Source organism: Salvelinus fontinalis, chromosome 2 (assembly GCF_029448725.1).
Source record: "Salvelinus fontinalis isolate EN_2023a chromosome 2, ASM2944872v1, whole genome shotgun sequence".
NCBI classification, from domain to species: domain Eukaryota; kingdom Metazoa; phylum Chordata; class Actinopteri; order Salmoniformes; family Salmonidae; genus Salvelinus; species Salvelinus fontinalis.
Window position 1 is genome coordinate 18,672,531 of NC_074666.1, and position 24,512 is coordinate 18,697,042.

Sequence of the window (24,512 nt, forward strand, 5' to 3'; positions counted from 1 at the left end):
CATTGGATGTCACCTTTCCAACAAGTCAGTTGGTCAGATTTCTGCTCTGCTAGGGCTGCCCCGGTCAACTGTAAGTGCTGTAATTGTGAAGTGGAAACGTCTAGGAGCAACAATGGCTCAGCCGCGAAGTGGTGGGCCACACAAGCTCACAGAACGGGACTGCCAAGTGCTGAAGCACTTCAAAATCGTCTGTCCTCGGTTGCAACATTCACTACCGAGTTCCAAACTGTCTCTGGAAGCAACATCAGCACAAGAACTGTTCGTCGGGAGCTTCATGAAATGGGTTTCCGTGGCCGAGCAGCCGCACGCACACAAGCCTAAGATCACCATGCGGAATGCCAAGTATCGGCTGGAGTGGTGTAAAGCTTGCTGCCATTGGACTCTGGAGCAGTAGAAATGCGCTCTCTGTGGAGTGATGAATCACTCTTCACCATCTGGCAGTCTGACGGACGAATCTGTGTTTGGCGGATGCCAGGAGAACGCTACCTGCCCCAATACATAGTGCCAACTATAAAGTTTGGTGGAGGAGGAATAATGGTCTGGGGCTAGGCCCCTTAGTTCCAGTGAAGTGAAATGTTAACTCTACAGCATACAATGACATTCTAGACGATTCTGTGCTTCTGACTTTGTGGCAACAGTTTGGGGAAGGCCCTTTCCTGTTTCAGCATGACAATGCCCCCGTGCACAAAGTGAGTTCCATACAGAAATGGTTGGTTGAGATCGGTGTGGAAGAACTTGAATGGCCTGCACAGAGCCCTGACCTCAACTCATCGAACACCTTTGGGATGAATTGGAACGCCAACCGCGAGCCAGGCCTACAATCGCCCAACATCGCTGCCCGACCCCACTAATGATCTTGTGGCTGAATGGAAGCAAGTCCCTGCAGCAATGCGCCAACATCTAATGGAAAGCCTTCCCAGAAGACTGGAGGCTGTTATAGCAGCAGAGGGGGGACCAACTCCATATTAATGCCCATGATTTTGGATTGAGATGTTTGACGAGCAGGTGTCCACATACTTTTGGTCATGTAGTGTAATACAGTGGACGTCTAAGCTAACAGGCCTATGCATGCAATGCCCTGATGGATTCAGTCCTCAAATCTCTGACAGCGTGAGGTGGACAATTTAAATGTTTTAGGAAAGTAAAAACCAATAAAACAATAGGCTATAAGGTTTTGCATATGCTACAGATCGAAACACAAGGAATAGTGTTTTTGTAATTAGTTATAGGCTGTTTGTAAGGACATGGAAATGTGTATCTTCTGAAAAGGTAAGAAACAATCTAGCTGCTTTAGTGTGTAGGCCGTTGTCCATGGAGCTGATGTAGCGCCGCAGAGATTTCACGCCAACCTGTCACTTCTTGGTCAAAAGCATTGGAACTTTTATGTTTATTTGGGTATCGTGTGATATAAGCAGAATTCAATATAATTTCAATGCAATAACTCAAATGACGCACCTGGGTATAGCTACATATCGGTATGTTTCATCATAGAAATAGATACATTCTATTATGGTTATGGCTGGGACAATGCTGGGGGAAAAGGCAAAAAAATATATACAGACAATGCCTTCATCGAACAACACTGTTTCACGACACCTCAGTGACATGGTGGGAGATGTTTTGAAACAATTACTGCTTCACCTACAAGCCAGTGAATTCTATGCGGTACAGCTGGATGAGTCAACAGACGTGTTGGGCCTGGCACAGCTCCTGGTATATGTACGTTACGTTTATGGGTTAATTAAGGAACACCTCCTCTTCTGCAAACCAATGGAAACCAGGACAACAGGAGAGAATATTTTTAAAGTACTGGACAGCTTTGTGACATCAAATGGACTTTGGTGGTCAAGATGTGTTGGTAACTGTACTGATGGTGCAAAATCCATGACAGGGAGACATAGTGGAGTGGTAACGCAAGCAGTTGCTCCCGACGCCACTTGAGTACACTGCAGCATCCACCGAGAGGCTCTTGCTGCTAAGTGAATACCTGACAGCTTGAAAGATATTTTGGACACTACAGTGAAAATGGTTAACTTTGTTAAAGCAAGGCCACTGAGTTCTCATGTATTTTATGCATTATGCAATGATATGGGCAGCGACCATGTAACACTTTTACAACATACAAAAGTGTGCTGGTTATCAAGGGATAAAGTATTGACAAAAAAAAAATTAAATTGAGAGACAAGCTTAAAGTTTTCTTTACTGACCATAATTTTCACTTGTCTGACCGCTTGCATGATGACGAGTTTCTCACAGGACTGGCCTATCTGGGTGATGTTTTTCTCGCCTGAATGATCTGAATCTAGGATTACAGGGACTCTACGCAAATATATTCAATGTGCGGGACAAAATTGAGGCTATGATTTAGAAGTTGGAGATCTTTGTTTGCATTAACAAGGACAACACACAGGTCTTTCCATCATTGTATGATTTTTTGTGTGCAAATTAACTCAAAGTTACGGACAATGTCAAATGTGATATAGCGAAGCACCTGAGTCAGCTGGGGACGCAATTACGCAGGTACTTTCCCGAAACGGACGACACAAACAACTGGATTCATTATCCCTTTCTCCAGTCCACTTACCGATATCTGAACAAGAGAGCCTCGTCGAAATTGCAAGAAGCAGTTCTGTGAAAATGTAATTTCATTAGAAGCCACTGCCAGGTTTCTGGATTGGGCTGCGCTCAGGGAACCCTGCCTTGGCAAATCGTGCTGTTAAGACACTGATGCCCTTTGCAACCATGTACCTATGTGAGAGTGGATTCTCGGCCCTCACTAGCATGAAAACTAAATACAGACCGTGTGTGGAAAATGATTTAAGACTGAGACTCTCTCCAATACAACCCAACATTGCACAGTTATGTGCATCATTTCAAGCTCACCCTTCTCATTAACCTGTGGTGAGTTATTCACCATTTTTGATGAACAAATAAGATTTGTTAAGATTTGTTATGTAAGATGGCTAAATAAAGAGCAAAATGAATGATTATTATTACGTATATTATTATTTGTGCCCTGGTCCTATAAGAGCTCTTTGTCACTTCCCATAAGCCGAGTTGTGACAAAACTCACTCATTCTTATGTTTAATAAATGTATTGTATGTGTGTGGCAGGCTTATTACAATGATGACAAAAACCAACATTTTAGAGTACGCTGACCCTGGTGCTAGAGGGGTATGCAGCTGGAGGTTGAATGTTTGAAGGGTACGGGACTATAACAAGTTTGGGAACCACTGGTTGCGTGGGTCGAATTTGATTGACAGAAGTGTAGTGTGCCGTATCACAATGTGTTGCTGAACTCATGAGCAACATGATGTTCTATGTTTGAAGCAGCCTATAGGCCTATTTATTTGGCAAGTCAGATGTGCATGGCTTCATCTCACTGTAGTAGGCTGTAGGCCAGGGGTATTCAACTCTTACCGTACGAGGTCTAGAGCCTACTTGTTTTCTTTTCTACCTGTTAATTCGTTTAGGGGCCGGCAGGTAGCCTAGTGGTTAGCGCATTAGACTTATAACTGAATGGTTGCAAGATAGAATCCCCGAGCTGACAAGGTAAAAATCTGTCGTTCTGCCTCTGAACAAGGCAATTAACACACTGTTCCTAGGCCGTCATTGAAAATAAGTATTTGTTTTTAACCTAGTTAAATAACACTTTAAAAAATTGCACCCACCTGGTGTCCCAGGTCTAAATCAGACCACAGTGGTGTAAAAAATACCCCATTGTCATACTTGAGTAAAAGTAAAGATCCCTTAATAGAAAATGACTCAAGTAAAAGTCACCAAGTAAAAGTATTTGGTTTAAAATATACCTAAGTATCAAAAGGAAATGTAATTACTAAAATACACTTAAGTATCAAAAGTAAAAGTATAAATAATTTCAAATTTGTTATATTAAGCAAACCAGCCGCCAATATTTTCTTGTTTTTTAAATTACTCCAACATTCAGACATAATTTACAAGCGAAGCATGTGTGTTTAGTAAGTACTCCAGATCAAAAGCAGTAGGGATGACCAGTGTTGATAAGTGCGTGAATTGGACAATTTTCCTGTCCTTTTGGGTGTCAAGGAAAATGTATGGAGTAAAAAGTACAATATTTTCTGAAGGAATGTAGTGAAGTAAAAGTAGTCAAAAATATAAATAGTAAAGTACAGATACCCCAAAAAACTACTTAAGAAGTACTTTCAAGTATTTTTACTTAAGTACTTTACACCACTGTCAGACCATGATTAGAGGGGAATAATGAAAAATGCAGTGGAAATGGTTTTGAGGTCCTGAGTTGAGTTCGAGGGCTGTAGGTTATGTTTTGGTTATTTGGATTTTAATTTGCCTTTTGTTTACTGCGTTTGTTTACTGTTTAAGTAACTAACCTAAATACTGATTGTGTCATGATTTATAAATCTGATATTTTGTTTACTAGGCCTACTAGCCTACTTGGTACCTGGTGTGTTGGCATTCATTTGTTACATTCGCAGTTGTGTCAGTATTCTAAGCCAAACTGTTATTCACTATTTTTGTTTGCATGCATGATTAACTAGGCAACTACTTTCAGCTTTTAGTTGGCATTATTTTGGTTAGACAGCTGTGTGTATGGTTGCATTCACATAGGCTGTTTGTAATAGGTGAATATCTCTTGTAGACTACATTCATTACCAAAACGGCCTTGCATTAGTGTGCAGAGCGCTGTCCATTGTGTTGATACACTCAGTGGATTGGCGCGAAATCTGTAGCCTACCTGGCACTTCAAAAGCACTCAATGATCTCAGAGTCTAGGCATTTCAACGTCATGTTTATTGTGATATAAGTAGAATTCAATATAATTCCAATGCAACCCCCCCCCCCCACACAACAATTGATTTGCCCCCAAGCCGGTTTCAAATGGGCCCGTAGTCACCTTTTCCTGGCGCCGGGTCTGACATTCTGATCTGTTCAATCAGCCTTATTCATTGATATGGTGTATACCTCCACAACACTATTTTGATACGCATCGTGGGGATTAAGCAGTGTATACGCAATGTCCAATGAAAAATACGTGGCGTATACATGCGTATAACCTCCACTACACCACTGCATATGGCCTCAGCTCTCGAGCTGCTCGCTGTCTTCAATCAAACGCCAAGTCAAGATTCGAAGAACACTCACCAGCAAAGTGATGGAAACTCCTCACTGCATTCTTCCAATGCGCTGTTCGATTTCCTGGAATTTGTCCAAATACACAGTTTATTGGCTAAGAAATAGCTTAACTATAACCAATGACACCTAAATAAAATGTCAGGCTATAATTTAGCAAGATAACCCAGCAAATTTGCAAATAATTCTGCATCCATCCACGTCTTTTGCTCCAATAGCGGCACTGCCGTCAACGCATTGAGTGTCCTTTTACTGTCTGCCTGACCACGACTGGCACCAAAAAGAAGACTATCTATCCCAAGACCTCTCTGCATCAAGTTCCTTTGACATAGACTATTTGTCCGGCTATTCTAGTCTGAATGCCATTCCATTTATTTGGATGTCTGCCTGCTGTTTCCCCTTTGAGAATAAAGCTGACTGGTTATGTTCCTCCGGTCTCACTCTGCCGTTCAATGACAGCCAAAACATAGTCATGGGCAACATTATCCTTCTATTGGACAATGACGTAGCAAATGACCAGGTCGTGGTTGTATGCTACATGTTACGTCGCTAAAGCATTGCCAATCCTAATCATACAGTATGTCCGACTTCATATACATGTTCTGTACTGTCGGTTAGACAGAAAGCGCCACCCAGTGGCTACAGATTAATCACAGACCTGAACGGTACCTCTACAAGGTGCTTTATAAAACATGAAGGCCTACAGCAGAGTACAAATGTACTAAATCAACTGATGGCCAAATTGAATATCTTTGAATGATTTATGTGTAACAGAAACTATTTATTCTATATAGATGAGCGTCCGTGGGGCGACGCACAATTGGCATAGCGTCGTCCGGGTTAGGGAGGGTTTGGCCGGTAGGGATATCCTTGTCTCAGTATGTAAAAATGTAATGAAATGTAAAAAAATAAAAATAAAATGTATGCACTCTACTGTAAGTCGCTCTGGATAAGAGCGTCTGCTAAATGACTAAAATGTAATGTAAATGTAGATGAGGCCTCTGACTGTGGCACAGCGGTCTAAGGCACTGAATCTCAGTGCTTGAGGTGTCACTACAGACACCCTGGTTCGAATCCAGGCTGTATCACAGCTGGCTGTAATTGGGAGTCCCATAGGGCGGTGCACAATTGCCCCAGTGTCGTCCGGGTTTGGCCGGTGTAGGCCGTCATTGTAAATAAGAATTTGTTCTTAGCTGATTAGCCTAGTTAAAAAAAGAAAAGCTGGTAATGACAACCTACATAGGTGTTGTAATAATGTAAGCATTATTTATTGTGCGCAAACAGTACATTTTTTGTTCCAGTGAGGTTAATTTCAAGTCATTGCAAACTGCAAAAATTGTTAATAAAACACAACTTGACCAAAGAAACTGAAACAGTGCAACTACCATGCATTACAACAAGCAGTGTGTGTGTTTATTATTTCAAATGTGTGCTGGTTTGGTTTTTGCATGAGATCCATAGTATACAGAGAGGAGAGGGTGGTTAGGTACTGGTGAAATCCCTCCCTTCACAACATGGAATTAACACAAAACAAATGGAATGTTCAAAGGAGATAAAAAAAAATATATATATAAAAATGGAAAAAGGAAAGCAATTAAAAATGTGCTACAGTACAAGGTTTTTGTAAAGGATCAAGTAATGATGAAACTGAAGAATATAATACTAGCTTGGTCATACAAAAAAATTGTAGAATTGAACATTGTAGGCTATAAAGATTATTATTATTATTATTTTTTTTAAACGCACCATTGTAATGAACACATAAAAATGCAATGTAATAAATACAATTGTATGCGGTGTACGATGAATAAAACATTTTAAAACAATGCATAAAAATGTAGACAGAGGTGGCAGTGATACATTCCAGATGGGTACATGTCTCTGCTGGATATTAGGAGGTTCCTCCATATTGAAAAATCGACATAATTGACCTGAATATGGCAAGTAAAGCATATAATATTTGTATTTTTTTAAACATAAAATAAAATAAAAAAAGTAAACGACTTTACAAATCTGCACATTTCAAAAAAATATACTCCACAAATAGTGAGATCTTCCAAACATATAGAAAAATATCCCCGAGTTATGTGTAGAAAAGACTGTGGGTCATGATACAGAGAGAGAGTTAAGAGAGGACAATATGGGCTCTGTATCAATCTACAGCACAGAAAACTAGAACTAGTTCTATAACTAGGACACAGAGTTGATATCTAGTCATCTATAGCTAGGACTAGGAGTATTTCCTGACCATGCAAACTGACCAGAAAAACTCTAGGCCCTACCTATGACGTCATCTAATAAAAACATTGCTATATGTTGGCAGAGGAGCGTAGAACGTGGAACCTCTTCAGGGTCATGCGGATGGAACCCAGGTCACGGTTTACGCTCTCTAGACGGTTCTCTAAGGCCACCTGGGGAGTAGGGGAACAGTCATTAAGCTAGAACAGCTTTAAACATTCACACATACCGTACACACAGACCTCTGTATTGAAGTGATATCCCATCCCTGTAGTGTTCAATTCAAAATACTATTCAAATTGCCATACAAGAGTCTACTTCCTCAAACAAACATGTTCCTGACAACAAAAATATACATTTTCAACCCAGTCATGGTTTTTACTGATATGTAATGAGGCCTAGCAGGTTTGGTGTGACTGTAACCTTACCTCATCTAACCTGGTCTGCAAGCTCACCCTCCCACCAGATCCAGGCATCCGGCTCAACGCTGACTCAATCTGCACAAACACACACAAATTAATACCATGAATAAATAAATATATAACCAATGCATCAACTCACTTCATAGCACTCAGATTAAATCAGATTAACCAGGCAGGCAGGCTGCCCTGCAGTGTGTGTGTGTTTGTTTGTGTTGCGCTGGGCAGACGCAGGCGTGTACGTAAGCTTGCTGACGGGTAACGGGGTTAGCACCCCTCAGTCAAAACAGAGCAGGAGAGGACAGAGCAGAGCGGGCCAGGCGGAATATATGAATCCAGCTATAAATAGAAGTCATTAAGAGTGGAGTGGTTGTAAAACCATAAAGCCAGGTTATATAACAGGAATATATTAGGAGGACTGCCTCCGTCATTAATAGATATAAACCATTAATAAAATATGAAGCCTTGCAAACCCAGAGAATCTTGGGGAGTTTCTCCCATTCTTCTCTGCAGATCCTCTCAAGCGCTGTCAGGTTGAATGGGGAGCGTCTAAATAATTAGAATAATAATCTTTATAGCCTACAATGTTCAATTCTACAATTTTTGTATGACCAAGCTAGTATTATATTCTTCAGTTTCACCATTACTTGCTCAGTTTGGCCGGACAGCCAGCTCTAGGAAGTCTTAGTGGTTCCAAACTTCATCCATTTAAAAATGATGGGAGGCCACAGTGTTCTTGTCGACCTCAATGCTGCAGACATAATCCTGACTCGGAGCTCTACGCACAATTCCGTCGACCTCATGGCTTGTTTTTTTTCTCTGACATGCACTGTCAACTGTGGGACCTTATATAGACAAGTGTCTGCCTTTCCAAATCATGTCCAATCTATTGAATTTACCACAGCTGGAGTCCAATCAAGTTGTAGAAACATCTCAAGTATGATCAATGGGAACAGATGCACCTGAGCTCAATTTCGAGTCTCATAACAAAGGATATGAATACTTATGTAAATAAGCTATTTCAGTTGTTTTTTTATACATTTGCAAAAAATCTAAAAACCTGTTTCCGCTTTGTCATTATTTAATCAATTTTAGAATAAGGCTGTAACGTAACAAAATGTGGAAAAAGGGAATGGGTCTGAATACTTTCCAAATGCACTGTACAGGTGTCTAGGGGTAGGGCTATGGGTAAAAGGCATGTTTCGTCTTGTGGAAATTGTACATTGCTAGTGAGTGGCCTGTCCCTGTCATAGTGTATCTATAAGAACCTTGTAGCAGTCTGTCTCACCTGTTGTTTCTCCATAGTGAGCTCGTCTAACATCCTCTCAGCGTCGGCCAGGGAGTGGAGCCTGGTCTGGAGGTCTGTCCCTGAGTCCTGGAGGTCTGAGCATGACCCCCCAGTCCCTTGCTCCTGCCAGCCCAGCCCAAAGACACCCTCCTGGGGGTCAACACTGCCTGAGGACTCCACTGAGCCACCAGACGACCGCTGGGAGGCTGGAGGAGAAAGAAACAGGGCAGTAGTGTTAGGGAACTATTCAACTGAACACACTAACCAGGAGTCAGGGAGGTAAGTCAAACACCTTCTGGGAACAGTCTCTTCCTGGGGCTGGAGTTGTGGAAGGAGTGGCGTCTCTGGTCTAACGCCACGTCAAACCTGAAACAGACAATCACAACTCTGAACTCTAAGGCTCAACATATCAAATACCGTAGCTGGAGTTGGAGCGATCACGCACGTAACAAAAAGTAAGCATTTTAACCAAGGGTGCAAAGATTCAGCTACGGAAGGGTCCTGTAGTCCACGGGTACTACTACCTGTTGTGTAGCTGTGGTGGTGGGTTGCCAAAGGCAGTGGAGTAGTTCTCTGCAGGACAGCGTTTGGGGCTGGACTTAGCTGACAGAGGCATCATTAGGGTCTCCCTCTTAGCTAAAACAAAATAACACTAGATTAGTGAAATCACTTAACATAGTGAACTAGTCTCCACATACACAAAAGTACACATTAGGTAATAGAGTATTGAGATACACCAGGAAGAGAAAGGGGATACCTAGTCAGTAGCACAACTGAACGCATTCAACCCAACCCCGATAAAGGAGTGATGAGAAAAACAGACGTACTGGGTGTAGTAGGGGGGAAGGTGGTCCTCTGGGTGCGGGGGGGCAGAGAGGAGGACCTGTTGCCTTCTGGAGACAGACTTCTCTGGGCTCTCAGCAGAGACACACCCCTGACTGTCCCGGACATTCCCGTCTCTAGGCCAGCCACATCCTCCATAGCCCTGTCAAGGTCCTGTGTTTGTGGTTCTCTGTGGTTTCTCTCTATGAAGCCAACAGTAGGCCTCCGGCTGCCCAACCCTGCAACACAGACACATAGAGACAAATGAGAAATGAGAAAAACACTCCCAGAAACAGATGCTTTCAGAGTGAACCACATTGAAGTTTTTACTGTTGATGGGTTTTTCAGAGTAGAGAAACAGGTTGTTTCAGCTTAGAGCTGCTAATTTCCTTAGCACTGCCAAGATAATATCCGTTTGCAAATCACTACATTTTCACAAGACAGAGAATCTTAATTTGCTGGTATCAGATGAAATGAAAAACAAATATCCAAACGGCTGAGGTCAGGGGAAACACAACCTCCATGGTAAAAGCTAGCGTTAGCAGAAAATGTTAGACTGGAGCCAATGAATGAGTCATGCTGAAGGCCAGTGTTCCAGCCCAGCATTAACGATTGAGTGGAGAGTGACATGAGTTAGTAAGTGAGTGGAAGGCCTACTGTGGGATGAGGACTGTGTCTTACAGTAGGGCCAGTGAAAGTGAGTCAGTGGTACTGTGGCTGGTCTTACAGGGGGCCCGGCCCTCAGTGGTCCTGGTCTCCTCAAGCTCTATCAGGGCCCTCATCAGTGGGGTCAGAGGCCCCCGAGCCTCCCTCACACCCCCACCCTGGTTCTGGGGCTGCTCACTCTCTGGAGGGGACGAACACCTACAGGACAAGGGTGAGGTAAACTGGTCAGCTTTATAATCATGGTTAAATCAAGGGGAAAAGGAATTAAGAGGAAATATTCTTAAGTTAACACTACAACCACAAGTTAACCTCAACCACACCTCCTGCTGCCAGTGTGGCACGAGTTGCCTGATTGGTCAGTTTGAGGACAGGGAGACTTCCTGTAGCTGCCCAATTGGTCAGTTTGAGGGCAAGGAGACATCCTGTAACTCTGCGATTGGTCAGTTTGAGGACGAGGAGACTTCCTGGTGCTATGTGATTGGTCAGTTTGAGGGCAAGGAGATATCCTATATGTGGATTCTTGTTGCCGAGGGTGTTTGCTGGGGGACAGCAGCAGGTCCGGATGGTGGTACAGACTGGAGGGATAACAGTAAAAACAGCTACTGTCAAACAGACAGACAGACAGGAGGGGGTTAACAACAGTAACAACAGCTACTGTCAGACCTGCTTTGGGACCTAATGGAAGCACAACATGGATGCATGAGTTGAGGAGACCTTACCCAGCTCCAGAGGACTGTGTGTGGTTCTGGACGGCCTGGCGACTCCTGGCCTGGTTCACATAATCCAGTTGATTCACCTGGCTCTCCATCTTACAGATCACCCTGAGGAGGAGAGGGTCACAGACAGATGGAGGGGGAAGACTGTTACAGATCACCCTGAGGAGGAGAGGGTCACAGACAGACGGAGGGGGAAGACTGTTACAGATCACCCTGAGGAGGGGAGGGTCACAGACAGACGGAGGGGGTAGACTGTTACAGATCACCCTGAGGAGGAGAGGGTCACAGACAGATAGATAGAGGGAAGAGTGTGTGGGTGATATATAGGATGTCTGTCCTCTCTCCACTGTTGCTGGGTCCAAAAAATGACAAAGAAATAAAATTCTGGCACAAGATACATGCAGGTCCTGTCTATGCTTTGGTTGCCAAAATAGACAGTCACCAAGAGAAGAACTCTCTCTTAGTCAAAGGATCCTGCATTAATGTCACTCAACAACTGATGTCAGATATGGACAAATTCCAAAAACTCTGTCATGATTCACCTAGCTTATCTATCCTGTAGATGTTGGTTTTCATAGACAAGACAAAGAAATAAGGTGTCCCTGCAGGTCTTGGTGTTGGATGCTTCATGTTACCTTTTTAGTCTAGAGATCTGCTCGTTGGCATCAAACAGCTTGTTCTCTGAAGACATCAGGTTGTCCTGTTGACAGAGAAATAAGGTTGAAATAGTAGTAGTACAACGTGTCACCTGTTCTTGTCGAGGTGGAATAACACAGAAACAGACATCACTAATAGATCAGTTACCTTCACCCCCTCGTGCTCTTTCCTCAGAGAGTCATACTCCCCCAGAAGCTGAGGCAAAAACACACACAACTCTTAAGTCATCATGGCCACACACACACACACACACACGCACACACTTGAGCTACAGCCAAATAGCCTATTACAAGACCATCTGCACACATCAGTAGGTAATAAGTAAGCTGCTCAGATAAAAGACTGGTTGGTGTTGAAAACACAGAGGTACAGTTCTGCAGGAGATCTCTCAGACTACAACACCTAGAAAGTAGTCTTTCCCAGACAGTCAGAGATCTGGGTTTACTTAACTAGTTTAGTATAAGTGCAGAACTCACGTCCTGCAGCATCTTGTACTCCCTCTCCCTCCTGGCCTCCTTCTCTTCTGTTTCTCTGCAGGCATTCTCCAAGGCCTCCTCTAGCTGCCGGACCCGGGTCCTGAGGCGGCCAGCTGAGGCGTCCTTCTCCCTGACTGACCGCCTGTTTTCGTCCAATCGCTGCTGCAGGGACGTTGCCGTGGAGCAGGCTGTGTCGTAGCGCTCCGGCCAGTCAGCCTGTCAGAGAAAGCAGAGCTTGTTACGCACACACACACCTCTAGGGGTATAAAAGGCATCTTACCAGTTGTTTTTCCAGGATGGAGTTCTTGTTCTCCAGCTCCTGGATACGGCTGCTGGCTTCAGACAGAGCCCTCTCTAGCTGAGCACACCTGGTATTACAACAACCACAGGTTAGATCACACACACACACACACACACACACACACACACACACACACACCTAACCTTAACCCCTAACCCCAATTCTAACCTTAAAGCCAACCCCTAACCCCAATTCTAACCCTAAACCTAACCCCTAACCCCAATTCTAACCCTAAACCTAACCCCTAAGCCTAAAATGGTCTTTGTCCCCACGAGGGAGAATCTTCCTTGTTTTCCTATCCATGTGAGGACTTTGGGGATTTCCGGTACCCACGAGGATAGTAAAACAAGCGTGCGCACACACACACACCTCTGTCTGAGTGTGTGGTTGCTCTGCTCTAGGTCGTGTGGCAGGTCTCTCAGGTCCAGTTTGTCTCTGAGGAGTTTGATTTCCGCCTCATAGTAAGCCTTCAGATCAGCTACATGACGACAGTGTTTCTCCCTCAGATTTTCTCTCAGCCTGGAGAAAGAGGGGAGGATAGGAAGTTGGGAAAAGATGAGGAAAATTGGGAAGAGAGTGAATGGGAAGAGGAGAAAGAAGGAGTACTGCTCAGAATGCATCAGTTACACGGGTTATTCTACTGCTCAGAATGCATCAGTTACACGGGTTATTCTACTGCTCAGTACGCATCAGTTACACGGGTTATTCTACTGCTCAGAATGCATCAGTTACACGGGTTATTCTACTGCTCAGAATGCATCAGTTACACGGGTTATTCTACTGCTCAGAACGCATCAGTTACACGGGTTATTCTACTGCTCAGAATGCATCAGTTACACGGGTTATTCTACTGCTCAGAATGCATCAGTTACACGGGTTATTCTACTGCTCAGTACGCATCAGTTACACGGGTTATTCTACTGCTCAGTACGCATCAGTTACACGGGTTATTCTACTGCTCAGTACGCATCAGTTACACGGGTTATTCTACTGCTCAGTACGCATCAGTTACACGGGTTATTCTACTGCTCAGTACGCATCAGTTACACGGGTTATTCTACTGCTCAGTACGCATCAGTTACACGGGTTATTCTACTGCTCAGTACGCATCAGTTACACGGGTTATTCTACTGCTCAGTACGCATCAGTTACACAGGTTATTCTACTGCTCAGTACGCATCAGTTACACGGGTTATTCTACTGCTCAGTACGCATCAGTTACACAGGTTATTCTACTGCTCAGTACGCATCAGTTACACGGGTTATTCTACTGCTCAGTACGCATCAGTTACACGGGTTATTCTACTGCTCAGTACGCATCAGTTACACGGGTTATTCTACTGCTCAGTACGCATCAGTTACACGGGTTATTCTACTGCTCAGTACGCATCAGTTACACGGGTTATTCTACTGCTCAGAACGCATCAGTTACACGGGTTATTCTACTGCTCAGTACGCATCAGTTACACGGGTTATTCTACTGCTCAGTACGCATCAGTTACACGGGTTATTCTACTGCTCAGTACGCATCAGTTACACGGGTTATTCTACTGCTCAGTACGCATCAGTTACACGGGTTATTCTACTGCTCAGTACGCATCAGTTACACGGGTTATTCTACTGCTCAGTACGCATCAGTTACACGGGTTATTCTACTGCTCAGTACGCATCAGTTACACGGGTTATTCTACTGCTCAGTACGCATCAGTTACACGGGTTATTCTACTGCTCAGTACGCATCAGTTACACGGGTTATTCTACTGCTCAGTACGCATCAGTTACACGGGTTATTCTACTGCTCAGAACGCATCAGTTACACGGGTTATTCTACTGCTCAGTACGCATCAGTTACACGGGTTATTCTACTGCTCAGTACGCATCAGTTACACGGGTTATTCTACTGCTCAGTACGCATCAGTTACACGGGTTATTCTACTGCTCAGTACGCATCAGTTACACGGGTTATTCTACTGCTCAGTACGCATCAGTTACACGGGTTATTCTACTGCTCAGTACGCATCAGTTACACGGGTTATTCTACTGCTCAGAACGCATCAGTTACACGGGTTATTCTACTGCTGAGAACGCATCAGTTACACGGGTTATTCTACTGCTCAGAACGCATCAGTTACACGGGTTATTCTACTGCTCAGAACGCATCAGTTACACGGGTTATTCTACTGCTCAGAACGCATCAGTTACACGGGTTATTCTACTGCTCAGAACGCATCAGTTACACGGGTTATTCTACTGCTCAGAACGCATCAGTTACACGGGTTATTCTACTGCTCAGTACGCATCAGTTACACGGGTTATTCTACTGCTCAGTACGCATCAGTTACACGGGTTATTCTACTGCTCAGAACGCATCAGTTACACGGGTTATTCTACTGCTCAGTACGCATCAGTTACACGGGTTATTCTCCTGCTAGTTCCTCTGGTATATAAACAATATTAGTGTGGCTGAATATATAAAAACATAACCAGCCTCTGGCCACTCACAGAGAGACGACCACAGGGTCTTCCAGCGATGCCGCTTTCTCCATACGAGGGTTTCCCCGGGAGAGTGTGTGGGAGTGCGTGTGCTTCCCAGACACAGCCAGTTTCGTCAGGTTGCTGGTGTGTGTGTGGCTCCCCTCGTCCTCGCTGGCCTGAGTGGTCAAGGTCTTGCGCTGCTGGCTGCTGGGGAACACCAGGGGCTTGGAAGTAGAAAGGGATGATGGGGCCATTTTTATCCAAGCAGAGGCTACCCTGGCTGGGGTAGGTGCGGTGGCAGAGAGGCTAGAGGCATTGGAGGGGCAGTCTGTGTCCCCGGGGTTGGCACTGCCCTCGGCCATGCTGTCTGGGCTAACTGGGGTACAGGGGGTGCCAACGCGGGGGTAGACGTGTGGCAGGGTGGGGTACGACGGGCTGCTGAAGTGGGATGGCGAGGTGAAGCCGGAGGTCTGGTCTGACTGACGGAGGTGAACAGTGTGATCTAGAGTTAACACCTAGAACAGAGAGAGGAGTAGAGAGTTAGAGCTAGTGTCTGTGTGTCTGTGTGTCTGTGTGTGTATACCTGTGGTGATGTGGGGCTGCATGTGCGAGAGAGGTCCCAGTCGGTGCGTTTGGTCTCAGTTCTCTGCTTGTTGTGGTAGATCTCTCTGAGAGACAGCTTCTGTTCCTCTGGAGAGGTCTGGAGGAGGAAGAGAGACACAGACACTGTCAGAACAACACACACTCTGGAGAGGTCTGGGAGACACAGAGTCACACACTCTGGAGAGGTCTGGGAGACACAGAGACACACACTCTGGAGAGGTCTGGGAGACACAGAGACACACACTCTGGAGAGATCTGGGAGACAGAGACACACACTCTGGAGAGGTCTGGGAGACACAGAGACACACACTCTGGAGAGGTCTGGGAGACACAGAGTCACACACTCTGGAGAGGTCTGGGAGACACAGAGTCACACACTCTGGAGAGGTCTGGGAGACACAGAGACACACACTCTGGAGAGGTCTGGGAGACACAGAGACACACACTCTGGAGAGGTCTGGGAGACACAGAGACACACACTCTGGAGAGGTCTGGGAGACACAGAGTCACACACTCTGGAGAGGTCTGGGAGACACAGAGTCACACTCTGGAGAAGTCTGGGAGACAGAGACACACTCAACAACTAACACAATGGAGAGAGATGGAGCAATCTATTTATTTTCACTTGGGATTGAGGTCTGCAAATTTCTCGTAATGCATATTATGGGATTCTCCTAATGCAGATGGTTTAGAGACAAACTTTTTCAGCACAATGAAAAGAAACATTGTATTTAGGTGGAACAAGTTTGGATTGTCCTTTTGTCATTCACCTACCAGACTGATAGAGGCCTCCTGCAGCAGGAGGTAAGCTCCACTGTCAAAGCTGTCAGGTAGAGGGCAGTAGAGCTCACTCTCATCCAGACGCCAGTATGTCAGACCTGGAGGACAAGAAGGCACCTCTTACTACATTATAACAACCTCAGTCCTATACTGCTTCCTAACTACAAGCACTTAGAATTAGAGCATTTCAGAACTGCTGTTGCAGCGAAGGCAACAGTGTGATTCAACAAGATCACTCAGTATGCAGGTCAATGTTTAACACTAGAACCGCTGGGCCTCGAGGCGCCACTCATCAAAATAACGAGCAGTCATTCTGACTGCAACATTCTAACAGTGTAATTAATACATTTCATATATTCTCTCTCTAAAATAATCATTTGGTTGTGTTCATGAAGGTGTTCGGTAACGTTAGAATATACGTTTTTAAATAATAAAATTGCATTTTTCGTTTACTGTAGGCTATATGTAAAAACAAAAAAAACTCAATTCAACGTGGCGTGCCTTTGTTACAACGATCAAACAGAAACCATGTGTTGGAACACGGAAACAGCTTATTATAATAAGAATACAAAGAGCTGTGTGTGTTGTGTTGTTACCTGAGACCTCAGACATGAGGCTGTCACTCCTCCTCAGAGGGAAGGAGTTGGTGGAGGGAGCAGCCCACCCATGCTGAAAACAGAGAGATTAAATGAAGAGAGGAGAGACAGAAGAGAAGAAGACCGAAAGCTTTCTCTAGTCCTTTTCTAAATGCTTCCACAGCAGGGCAGACACAGTGTCTAGTCCTTTTCTAAATGCTTCCAAAGCAGGGCAGACACAGAGTCTAGTCCTTTTCTAAATGCTTCCAAAGCAGGGCAGACACAGTGTCTAGTCCTTTTCTAAATGCTTCCACAGCAGGGCAGACACAGTGTCTAGTCCTTTTCTAAATGCTTCCACAGCAGGGCAGACACAGTGTCTAGTCCTTTTCTAAATGCTTCCAAAGCAGGGCAGACACAGTGTCTAGTCCTTTTCTAAATGCTTCCAAAGCAGGGCAGACACAGTGTCTAGTCCTTTTCTAAATGCTTCCAAAGCAGGGCAGACACAGTGTCTAGTCCTTTTCTAAATGCTTCCAAAGCAGGGCAGACACAGTGTCTAGTCCTTTTCTAAATGCTTCCAAAGCAGGGCAGACACAGTGTCTAGTCCTTTTCTAAATGCTTCCAAAGCAGGGCAGACACAGTGTCTAGTCCTTTTCTAAATGCTTCCACAGCAGGGCAGACACAGTGTCTAGTCCTTTTCTAAATGCTTCCAAAGCAGGGCAGACAGTGTCGAGTCCTTTTCTAAATGCTTCCACAGCAGGGCAGACACAGTGTCTAGTCCTTTTCTAAATGCTTCCAAAGCAGGGCAGACAGTGTCGAGTCCTTTTCTAAATGCTTCCAAAGCAGGGCAGACAGTGTCTAGTCCTTTTCTAAATGCTTCCACAGCAGGGCAGACAGTGTCTAGTCCTTTTCTAAATGCTTCCAAAGCAGGGCAGACAGTGTCGAGTCCTTTTCTAAATGCTTCCAAAGCAGGGCAGACACAGAGTCTAGTCCTTTTCTAAATGCTTCCAAAGCAGGGCAGACACAGAGTCTAGTCCTTTTCTAAATGCTTCCAAAGCAGGGCAGACAGTGTCGAGTCCTTTTCTAAATGCTTCTAAACAAGGGCAGACAATGTATGGAGGCCATTTCAGTGCCAACAGAAATTTTATTTGAATTCCATATTTTTATTTATAATGCACAAATTGAAACATTTAATTCAGAAATTGAACTTGTATTTCATGATTTAAAACTGAATTGAATGAATATTGCATTCAGTTTTAAAATGCTATTTATTTTTTATTAAATATTCAATATGGTAGATTGTAGTTTATAAACGATCATTTCAAGTTGATCAAAATGTCATATTTTCAACTTTTCAGATGCATTCAGATTCAATTTCCTAAATTTAGATTCAAAACCAGAGACACCATCCTGGTACTTTTTCAGCTGTGAAAGGTATAGGAGAACAAATAGAATCAAACACACACTGTGGTAATCAGAAATGTATTGGGGTTTCTGAAGCCAAAGTGGCATATTGAATTTATTTTCTTCCAATGAATTTTGCTCTAGCATTTGAACCATTTTGGCTATGAACCGTTATAACCAACCGCGCTATTGAAAAAGGCCTTCAATTGCGCAAAAGGCGCCACTTCAGGCTGAGGAGTGAGTTTCATTGATCCCCATCTGCTACACTAATACAAGTCTTCAAGATCCAGCAAAGTTACTCATCTGGTTTGGTGATCCATGCTTATGTGAGGAAAACCTTGCCTGAGACCTGGAGATGTGTAAGTTTGAGGTGTTATTTTTCACCAAACCACCTCTGTCGCACTCATTAAATGGGGTGCACAGATCTTCTGCTTCTGTATGCCTGTCACGCCCTGACCTTAGTCATCTTTGTTTTCTTTATTATTTTGGTTAGGTCAGGGTGTGACATGGGGGATGTATGTGTTTTGGCTTGTCTAGGGGTTTTGTATGTTTATGGGGTGTTTACTTGTCTAGGTGTTTGTATGTCTATGGTTGCCTAGATTGGTTCTCAATTAGAGGCAGCTGTTTATCGTTGTCTCTGATTGGGAACCATATTTAGGCAGCCATATTCCGTTGGGTATTTCGTGGGTTATTGTCTATGTGTAAGTTGCCTGTGTCTGCACTTATTGATTATATAGCGTTACATTCGTTTGTTATTTTGATAGTGTGTTTAGTGTTCTTTGTTTCGGTAAATAAATAAGAAGAATGTATTTATATCACGCTGCGCTTTGGTCCTCCTCTCTTCCTCCATACGACGAACGTGACAATGCCACAGAAAGGGTTGTTGTGCAGTAGTCCTGATTTCGAACTCAGTCACTTATATTGGTGCCGTGATCTCTGAGTAGGAGGTCAAAGGGAGGTGAAATGTAACCGAGGTGGTTCGATTAACCTTGCTGGAGACTTGAAGACTTGTGTTAGCTTCCTAAACAAATCCCCATGTGCTTTATCTAAGTGGGCTAACACAGTCTTGTGACACGCAGGAGACCTGGTTCGAACCCAGTCAGTCACAAGAGCAAGATTAAATAGAGTGGAAAGGCTATCCTTAGAAGGACTATGGCTGTGCTCTTCAACTGTATTCTTATGGCGGCCAAATCATTTTTGTGAAACTCCCTTATAGCGTGGCCTGTGATCATCATAGAGGAGAACAGAAAGCATATCCATGCTCTAGAGACCCTTAGCTTTCAGCAATAGGGTCATAATAGTTTATAGGCAAAGCGGTTCAAACGCTAGAGACAAATTCATAGGAAGAACATAAATACAGCATGGCACATTCAGAATCCACCAGAAGCTTCTGTTTACCACTGAGAGCGTTTGATTCCTGGCTGGCAAAGTACCAGGATGTTGTCTCTGGTTTTGAACCTGAATTTAGAGAACTGAATCTGAATGCATATGAGAAGTTGAATATATGAAACTTTGATTAACTTGAAATGATGGTTTGTAAACTTGATAGACAGTCAATGAATGCAAAATCTACCATATTGAAACTGAATATATAAATATTGAATTTGAATATTCAATAAAAATAAACAAACTGAATGCAATATTCATTCAATTCAGTTTCAAATCATGAAATACAAGTTCAATTTATGAATTAAATGATTCAATTTGTGCATTAAACATCCAAAAATATTACATTCAAATTCAATATCCTAATACAAATTCTGAATTATGAAATTCAAATACAATTTCTGTTGGCACTGAAGTCACTCCATAACAGTGACACACACAGACAAAATACATGGTGATATAACAAAATGCCAGAGCACTATAGTGACTCTAGTAATCCAAAGATCATTTTATCTAGGTACAAAAATTCTAATGGAACAGGAGTGTGTCGTCCGGTGCTAGGCATACCTGGTCCTGGAGGTCAGTGTTGTCCAGGGGGCTGTCTCTGGGGCTCTTCCTGGAGCCGGGCTGCTGCTCCTGGGGGGGAGAGGTCTGAGGGTCGCTCTGGCCCAGGTACGGGGCCTGAAGGGGTGAGGGGGAGGCCTGGGGATGTTGGGCCTGCCCTGCCCTGCTCTTCTTGGGTTTGCTGCATCTGTGTCTTTGAGCCCAGGACGTCAGCGGTTGGCTGGAGGTTCTCTGCTGCTCAGGTGGTGGACTAGGATTGGCTCTAGGAGTCACCTCATTGGCAGAGGCGCTCCTCTGTTGACCCTCCTGGCCAATCAGAGTGATCTCTGTGTTGTCCTGGAGGTGAAGGGACCAGCTAGGCTCCTCTTCCACCTGGCCTGTCTCCTCTGCTCCCCCCGGAGTCACTGTCCCCTCCAGCCCTGTGCCCCAGGCCGACAGGGTCCCGTACCCACTGCATAGCACCGTCCCTGCCCCATCAGCACACCTCTCTCCTGGGGTGACCGGCCCTGGCCGGGGGGGTGGGGGTTGAGGGGAGGTGGAGCTCAAAATGGGTTGGGGGACAAAGAGGGAGGTGAGGGGAGCAGAGAGGGGCGAGTTCCCATTGGGAAGGTCCGTGCAGGTTGAGGGGTGGTTGGTGTTGGAAGTGGGGGGTGAAGGGTAGTCCTTGGTAGTAACAAGAGGGGAAGAGGTGTAGTCTGGGTGTGTCTGTGTGACAGTAGACAGAGTAGATGCGTAATCGTGATGTGTCTGTGTGTTGGTGGTAGCAGTAGGGGTATATGAGTAATCGTGGTGCGTCTGTGTGCTGGTCTGGCGGTTCTGGAGCTGAACTAAGGCTTTGATCTCATCCTGAATCAGCTGGAGGAGAAAAACAATCACAGTGTAAACAGGCATCATCGGGGATTCTAGAACAGGCCAAGTATAGTAGTACAGACCTGTATTTGGCACTGGTACTGTTCTTGCTGAGCCAAGATCTGCTCTTGGTATTGTTTCTCTACTAGCTGAAACAGATGCAGCCATCGGCCCTGTTCAACAAACACACGTACACATCTTCAACATTAGGTCTGTAAACCATAGCACAAGACAGAGCATTGGAAGAGTTGTTCTTGGAGGAATGTGTGTTCAGCGTGAATATGAATATAGCAAATAGTCAAATGTTCTGATTGGAGGGTAGAATAGTGACAGCTGGGAGTTAGGCTCGCAGCTGGGGTCTGTGCGTTCGCGAGACGCACACGGAAGCAGCTGTGCTCCAGTTATGACGTGAGAAAGGGGAAACCGTTGTACTATGCCATGCACCCAGGGAGGGGGGTATGCACCTGATATTACAGCCCATAAAAAAAACTCAGATTCCCTTTTTGAGACTCTGCTGTTTGCGCATATTCATACGCAGTAAAAAATATACATATTTCAGGGTACAATACCAGACCTGGGCTTCAGAACAACAGTCTAAACTAGACAAGTGAAATCTAGCATGTGTTCTTTTAGATCAGGAAAAATGAACAAGAGGAGACATGGGCAGGTCATTAAGACAATTAAGAAAGATTCCTGTATTCAACGCTGGGGAATACAGTACTATGCATCTCCCCGGTGTGCTTTCCTCTGTGTGTGAGATGAGATGGCACTGCTGCATCACAAATCATCTCCCGTGTCTGAAAAGATCAGCTGCAGTGGTGTGATGTGTGCAGTCTGGGGACCGATAGTGTGTATGTATCTTTGTGTGCTGTCAGCTGAGATCCACAGGAACAGCAGAAGCGACAGTGGAGAGATGAGGCTGCCCAACACACTGCAGGAGAATAATGACAATGCCAGCGAACCCCAACGTCACCCTTTACAGGGAGAAGTTGAGAGAACACACACTTCTCTGAAAAATGAATTGCCATGGACATTTCTCCATCAGTTGCTCTATTACTACTTGAAAGTCCTTCCACACTAAATACAAAGTCTCCTATATATCCGTGTTGTCCACCTATCTTGTAGTTACACACCAACACTGCCAAACAGACACATTCCTACCTCACAGTCCTTCCACATCTCCGGGTCAGTCTCCCCACTACTCTGTATCTCCTGGACCAGGGCCCTGAGGGTCTCCAGGGAGGAGGGGTTGATGAAGGGAAGACACTTCCCAGACCCAAAGGCCTCCTCCGTACTGAGACACAGACTCCTGAAGAACACAACACACAGGAGTTAGGACAAGGGATTAGGATGGATTGTACTTTCCATACCTCCTACATTGACACCTCCAGTCAGAGAGCACGGTCTCTCTACACACACCTGATCTTCTGGGGGAGGCTGCATACTGGGGTCATGTCATAAGCTCTCCCATCCACAGCGCCCCCTGCAGTCTTGGAGGTGATCTTGCATTCCTCCGGCCCAGCTAGCCCCAACCCAAGCCCCAGACCCGAGGCTGCTGAGGTGCCCTCTGAGGACTCACTCTCCTTGCCCCCTTCCCCGTTGGCATCGGCATGGCAGTGGCTCAGGCTTGAAACATCCTCAGAGATACTGTCATCTGTGGACATGCTTATGGGCTTGCGACCTGGGGAAGAGTCTGATACCTACAGGGGAGATAGAGAGGGTCAATGAATGGGTGGAAGGAGGGAGACAGCTCCCCCTAAACCTACAAGGAGATAGAGGGGGAGGGTCTAACACCTGCGGGAGATAGAGGAGAAAGGTCTAAAGTAACGTATGACAAACATTGATTTCAGGCTGAACTGTCCCTTTAAACTCCAGACAGACAGTAACCAGGGCTGTGATGTGAGATGAAAACTTTCAATTTCACTGGGGCAGATTAACTCAAAGAATAACTTGCATACCCTTCCTGGATCAGTTTAGAGAAGCCTTGTGATATATAGCTGACAAGAGCATTAACCAGCATTAAACAGATAAGCTGGCATAGCTTCCATTAAATAGCTCACAGGGAAGGAAGCTTGCATGAATTGCATCATGTCACAACAACTGACCATGCAACATAACCTCCACAGTCAACACGACCAGCTGCTTTGATTTAATATTGTTCTCTCCTTGATAAGGGAATAAACCCCGTTACATAGCTATCCAGCGAAATATGCCTGGATATCGTAACTAGCACCCTTCTGCTAGCTAATACAGTATCAACCTATTGATTGCCTGGCCAGTTTCCAGTTTGGATGCTGGCTGGAACCTACTGTCTAGCTAGCTAACCATGTTAGCCAAACTGACAGGTTTGCAGGCATCAACGTTTACGTGTAACGTTAGCTAGCGAACGTTACATCTTGACAATGATTGAAACTAGCGCCTTAGTTATACGCGCAATAAGCACATAATCGATTCATAGTTAATGTGTAAAGTAGGTGAATTAGATGATAAATAAAGCTACAATCAACTTACCAGTTAACTTGTAACATAACTTCACCCATATTTCCTCTCAACAATACTAGCCAGCTAGTCTACTGCATCTAATGTAGTTTTTACTCGGGCTAGCAGTGCTGCAGCACAATGTTCAACCGCAAAACATTACGCAATGTCTAATTGGCCGAATGGAATAGAACAAGAGTTACCTGATTGGCTGTCTCTATTATTCAAGCCTTATGATTGGCTATGATGCACAATGGCAATACACAACAATGGGCATGATTGGCAGAACTTGTAGGAAGTGACACATTCGCTGCTAGGGTAGAAGTCCAATGAAACGCGCAAGGATACAAAATTGTTACTAGTTACAAATGTGCAATTGCTAATGTTACATTGTTATCTGCGATTCCAACATTGATAGTTACGTCTACTTAATGTGTTATATCCCGTATTCATGGTAAATACTAGTCCCTCTCAGGCACTGTTCAAGTTTCAAATTAATTCATTATCCTTGACTACATCATGTATTGCTGTTCACCACTGGTCAGTTCAATCAGTGCTTATTGCCTAAATCTTGCTGGGTTATGCAATATCCAAGGAATTAATCACTGTAGATGAGCCTAAATCAGTGGCCCTGCTGTACTGCGTGCTATTTTCCAGATATGTCCATCCTACAGTATATTCCTTCTATTC

General features: G+C 44.5%; 1 protein-coding gene and 1 long non-coding RNA gene across 6 annotated transcripts in view; both read right to left on the reverse strand.

The window, feature by feature from the left end:
* Positions 1-5,812, reverse strand: part of LOC129813252 (uncharacterized) — a 35,842-nt gene extending 30,030 nt beyond the window's left edge. For both annotated transcript variants that reach the window (XR_008753136.1, XR_008753137.1), the window contains exon 1: positions 5,141-5,812. This is a non-coding gene — a long non-coding RNA (uncharacterized LOC129813252). The remainder of the gene's footprint in view (positions 1-5,140) is intronic.
* Positions 5,813-6,374: 562 nt separating this feature from the next.
* LOC129813258 (M-phase phosphoprotein 9) lies at positions 6,375-23,976 on the reverse strand. Of its 4 annotated transcripts, XM_055865568.1 has the most exons (23): positions 23,856-23,976; positions 22,764-23,044; positions 22,506-22,653; positions 21,428-21,517; positions 20,499-21,350; positions 17,166-17,238; positions 16,564-16,667; positions 15,770-15,886; positions 15,214-15,701; positions 13,081-13,230; positions 12,691-12,778; positions 12,411-12,626; positions 12,082-12,129; positions 11,913-11,977; positions 11,281-11,382; positions 10,882-11,136; positions 10,623-10,759; positions 9,901-10,134; positions 9,598-9,709; positions 9,366-9,439; positions 9,074-9,279; positions 7,795-7,863; positions 6,375-7,539 (listed from the first exon to the last, which is right to left on the reverse strand). In XM_055865568.1, the coding sequence occupies exons 2-23, from the start codon at positions 23,006-23,008 to the stop codon at positions 7,438-7,440; spliced, it is 3,975 nt and encodes a 1,324-aa protein (XP_055721543.1). In that variant the 5' UTR covers positions 23,009-23,044; positions 23,856-23,976; the 3' UTR covers positions 6,375-7,437. The 4 variants fall into 4 exon arrangements, with proteins under 4 accessions (XP_055721543.1, XP_055721560.1, XP_055721552.1 ...); XM_055865585.1 differs by lacking the exon at positions 21,428-21,517; XM_055865577.1 differs by lacking the exon at positions 12,082-12,129.
* Positions 23,977-24,512: the final 536 nt, after the last annotated feature.

Coding starts and splice junctions, on each gene's coding strand:
- LOC129813258 (XM_055865568.1), bottom strand. CDS start 23,008: ATGTCCACAGATGACAGTATCTCTGAGGATGTTTCAAGCCTGAGCCAC. Junction 13,231..15,213: donor GACCCTGTGGTCGTCTCTCT/GTGAGTGGCCAG, acceptor CTCTTTCTCCAG/GCTGAGAGAAAATCTGAGGG. Junction 9,440..9,597: donor CCACCACAGCTACACAACAG/GTAGTAGTACCC, acceptor TGTCTGTTTCAG/GTTTGACGTGGCGTTAGACC.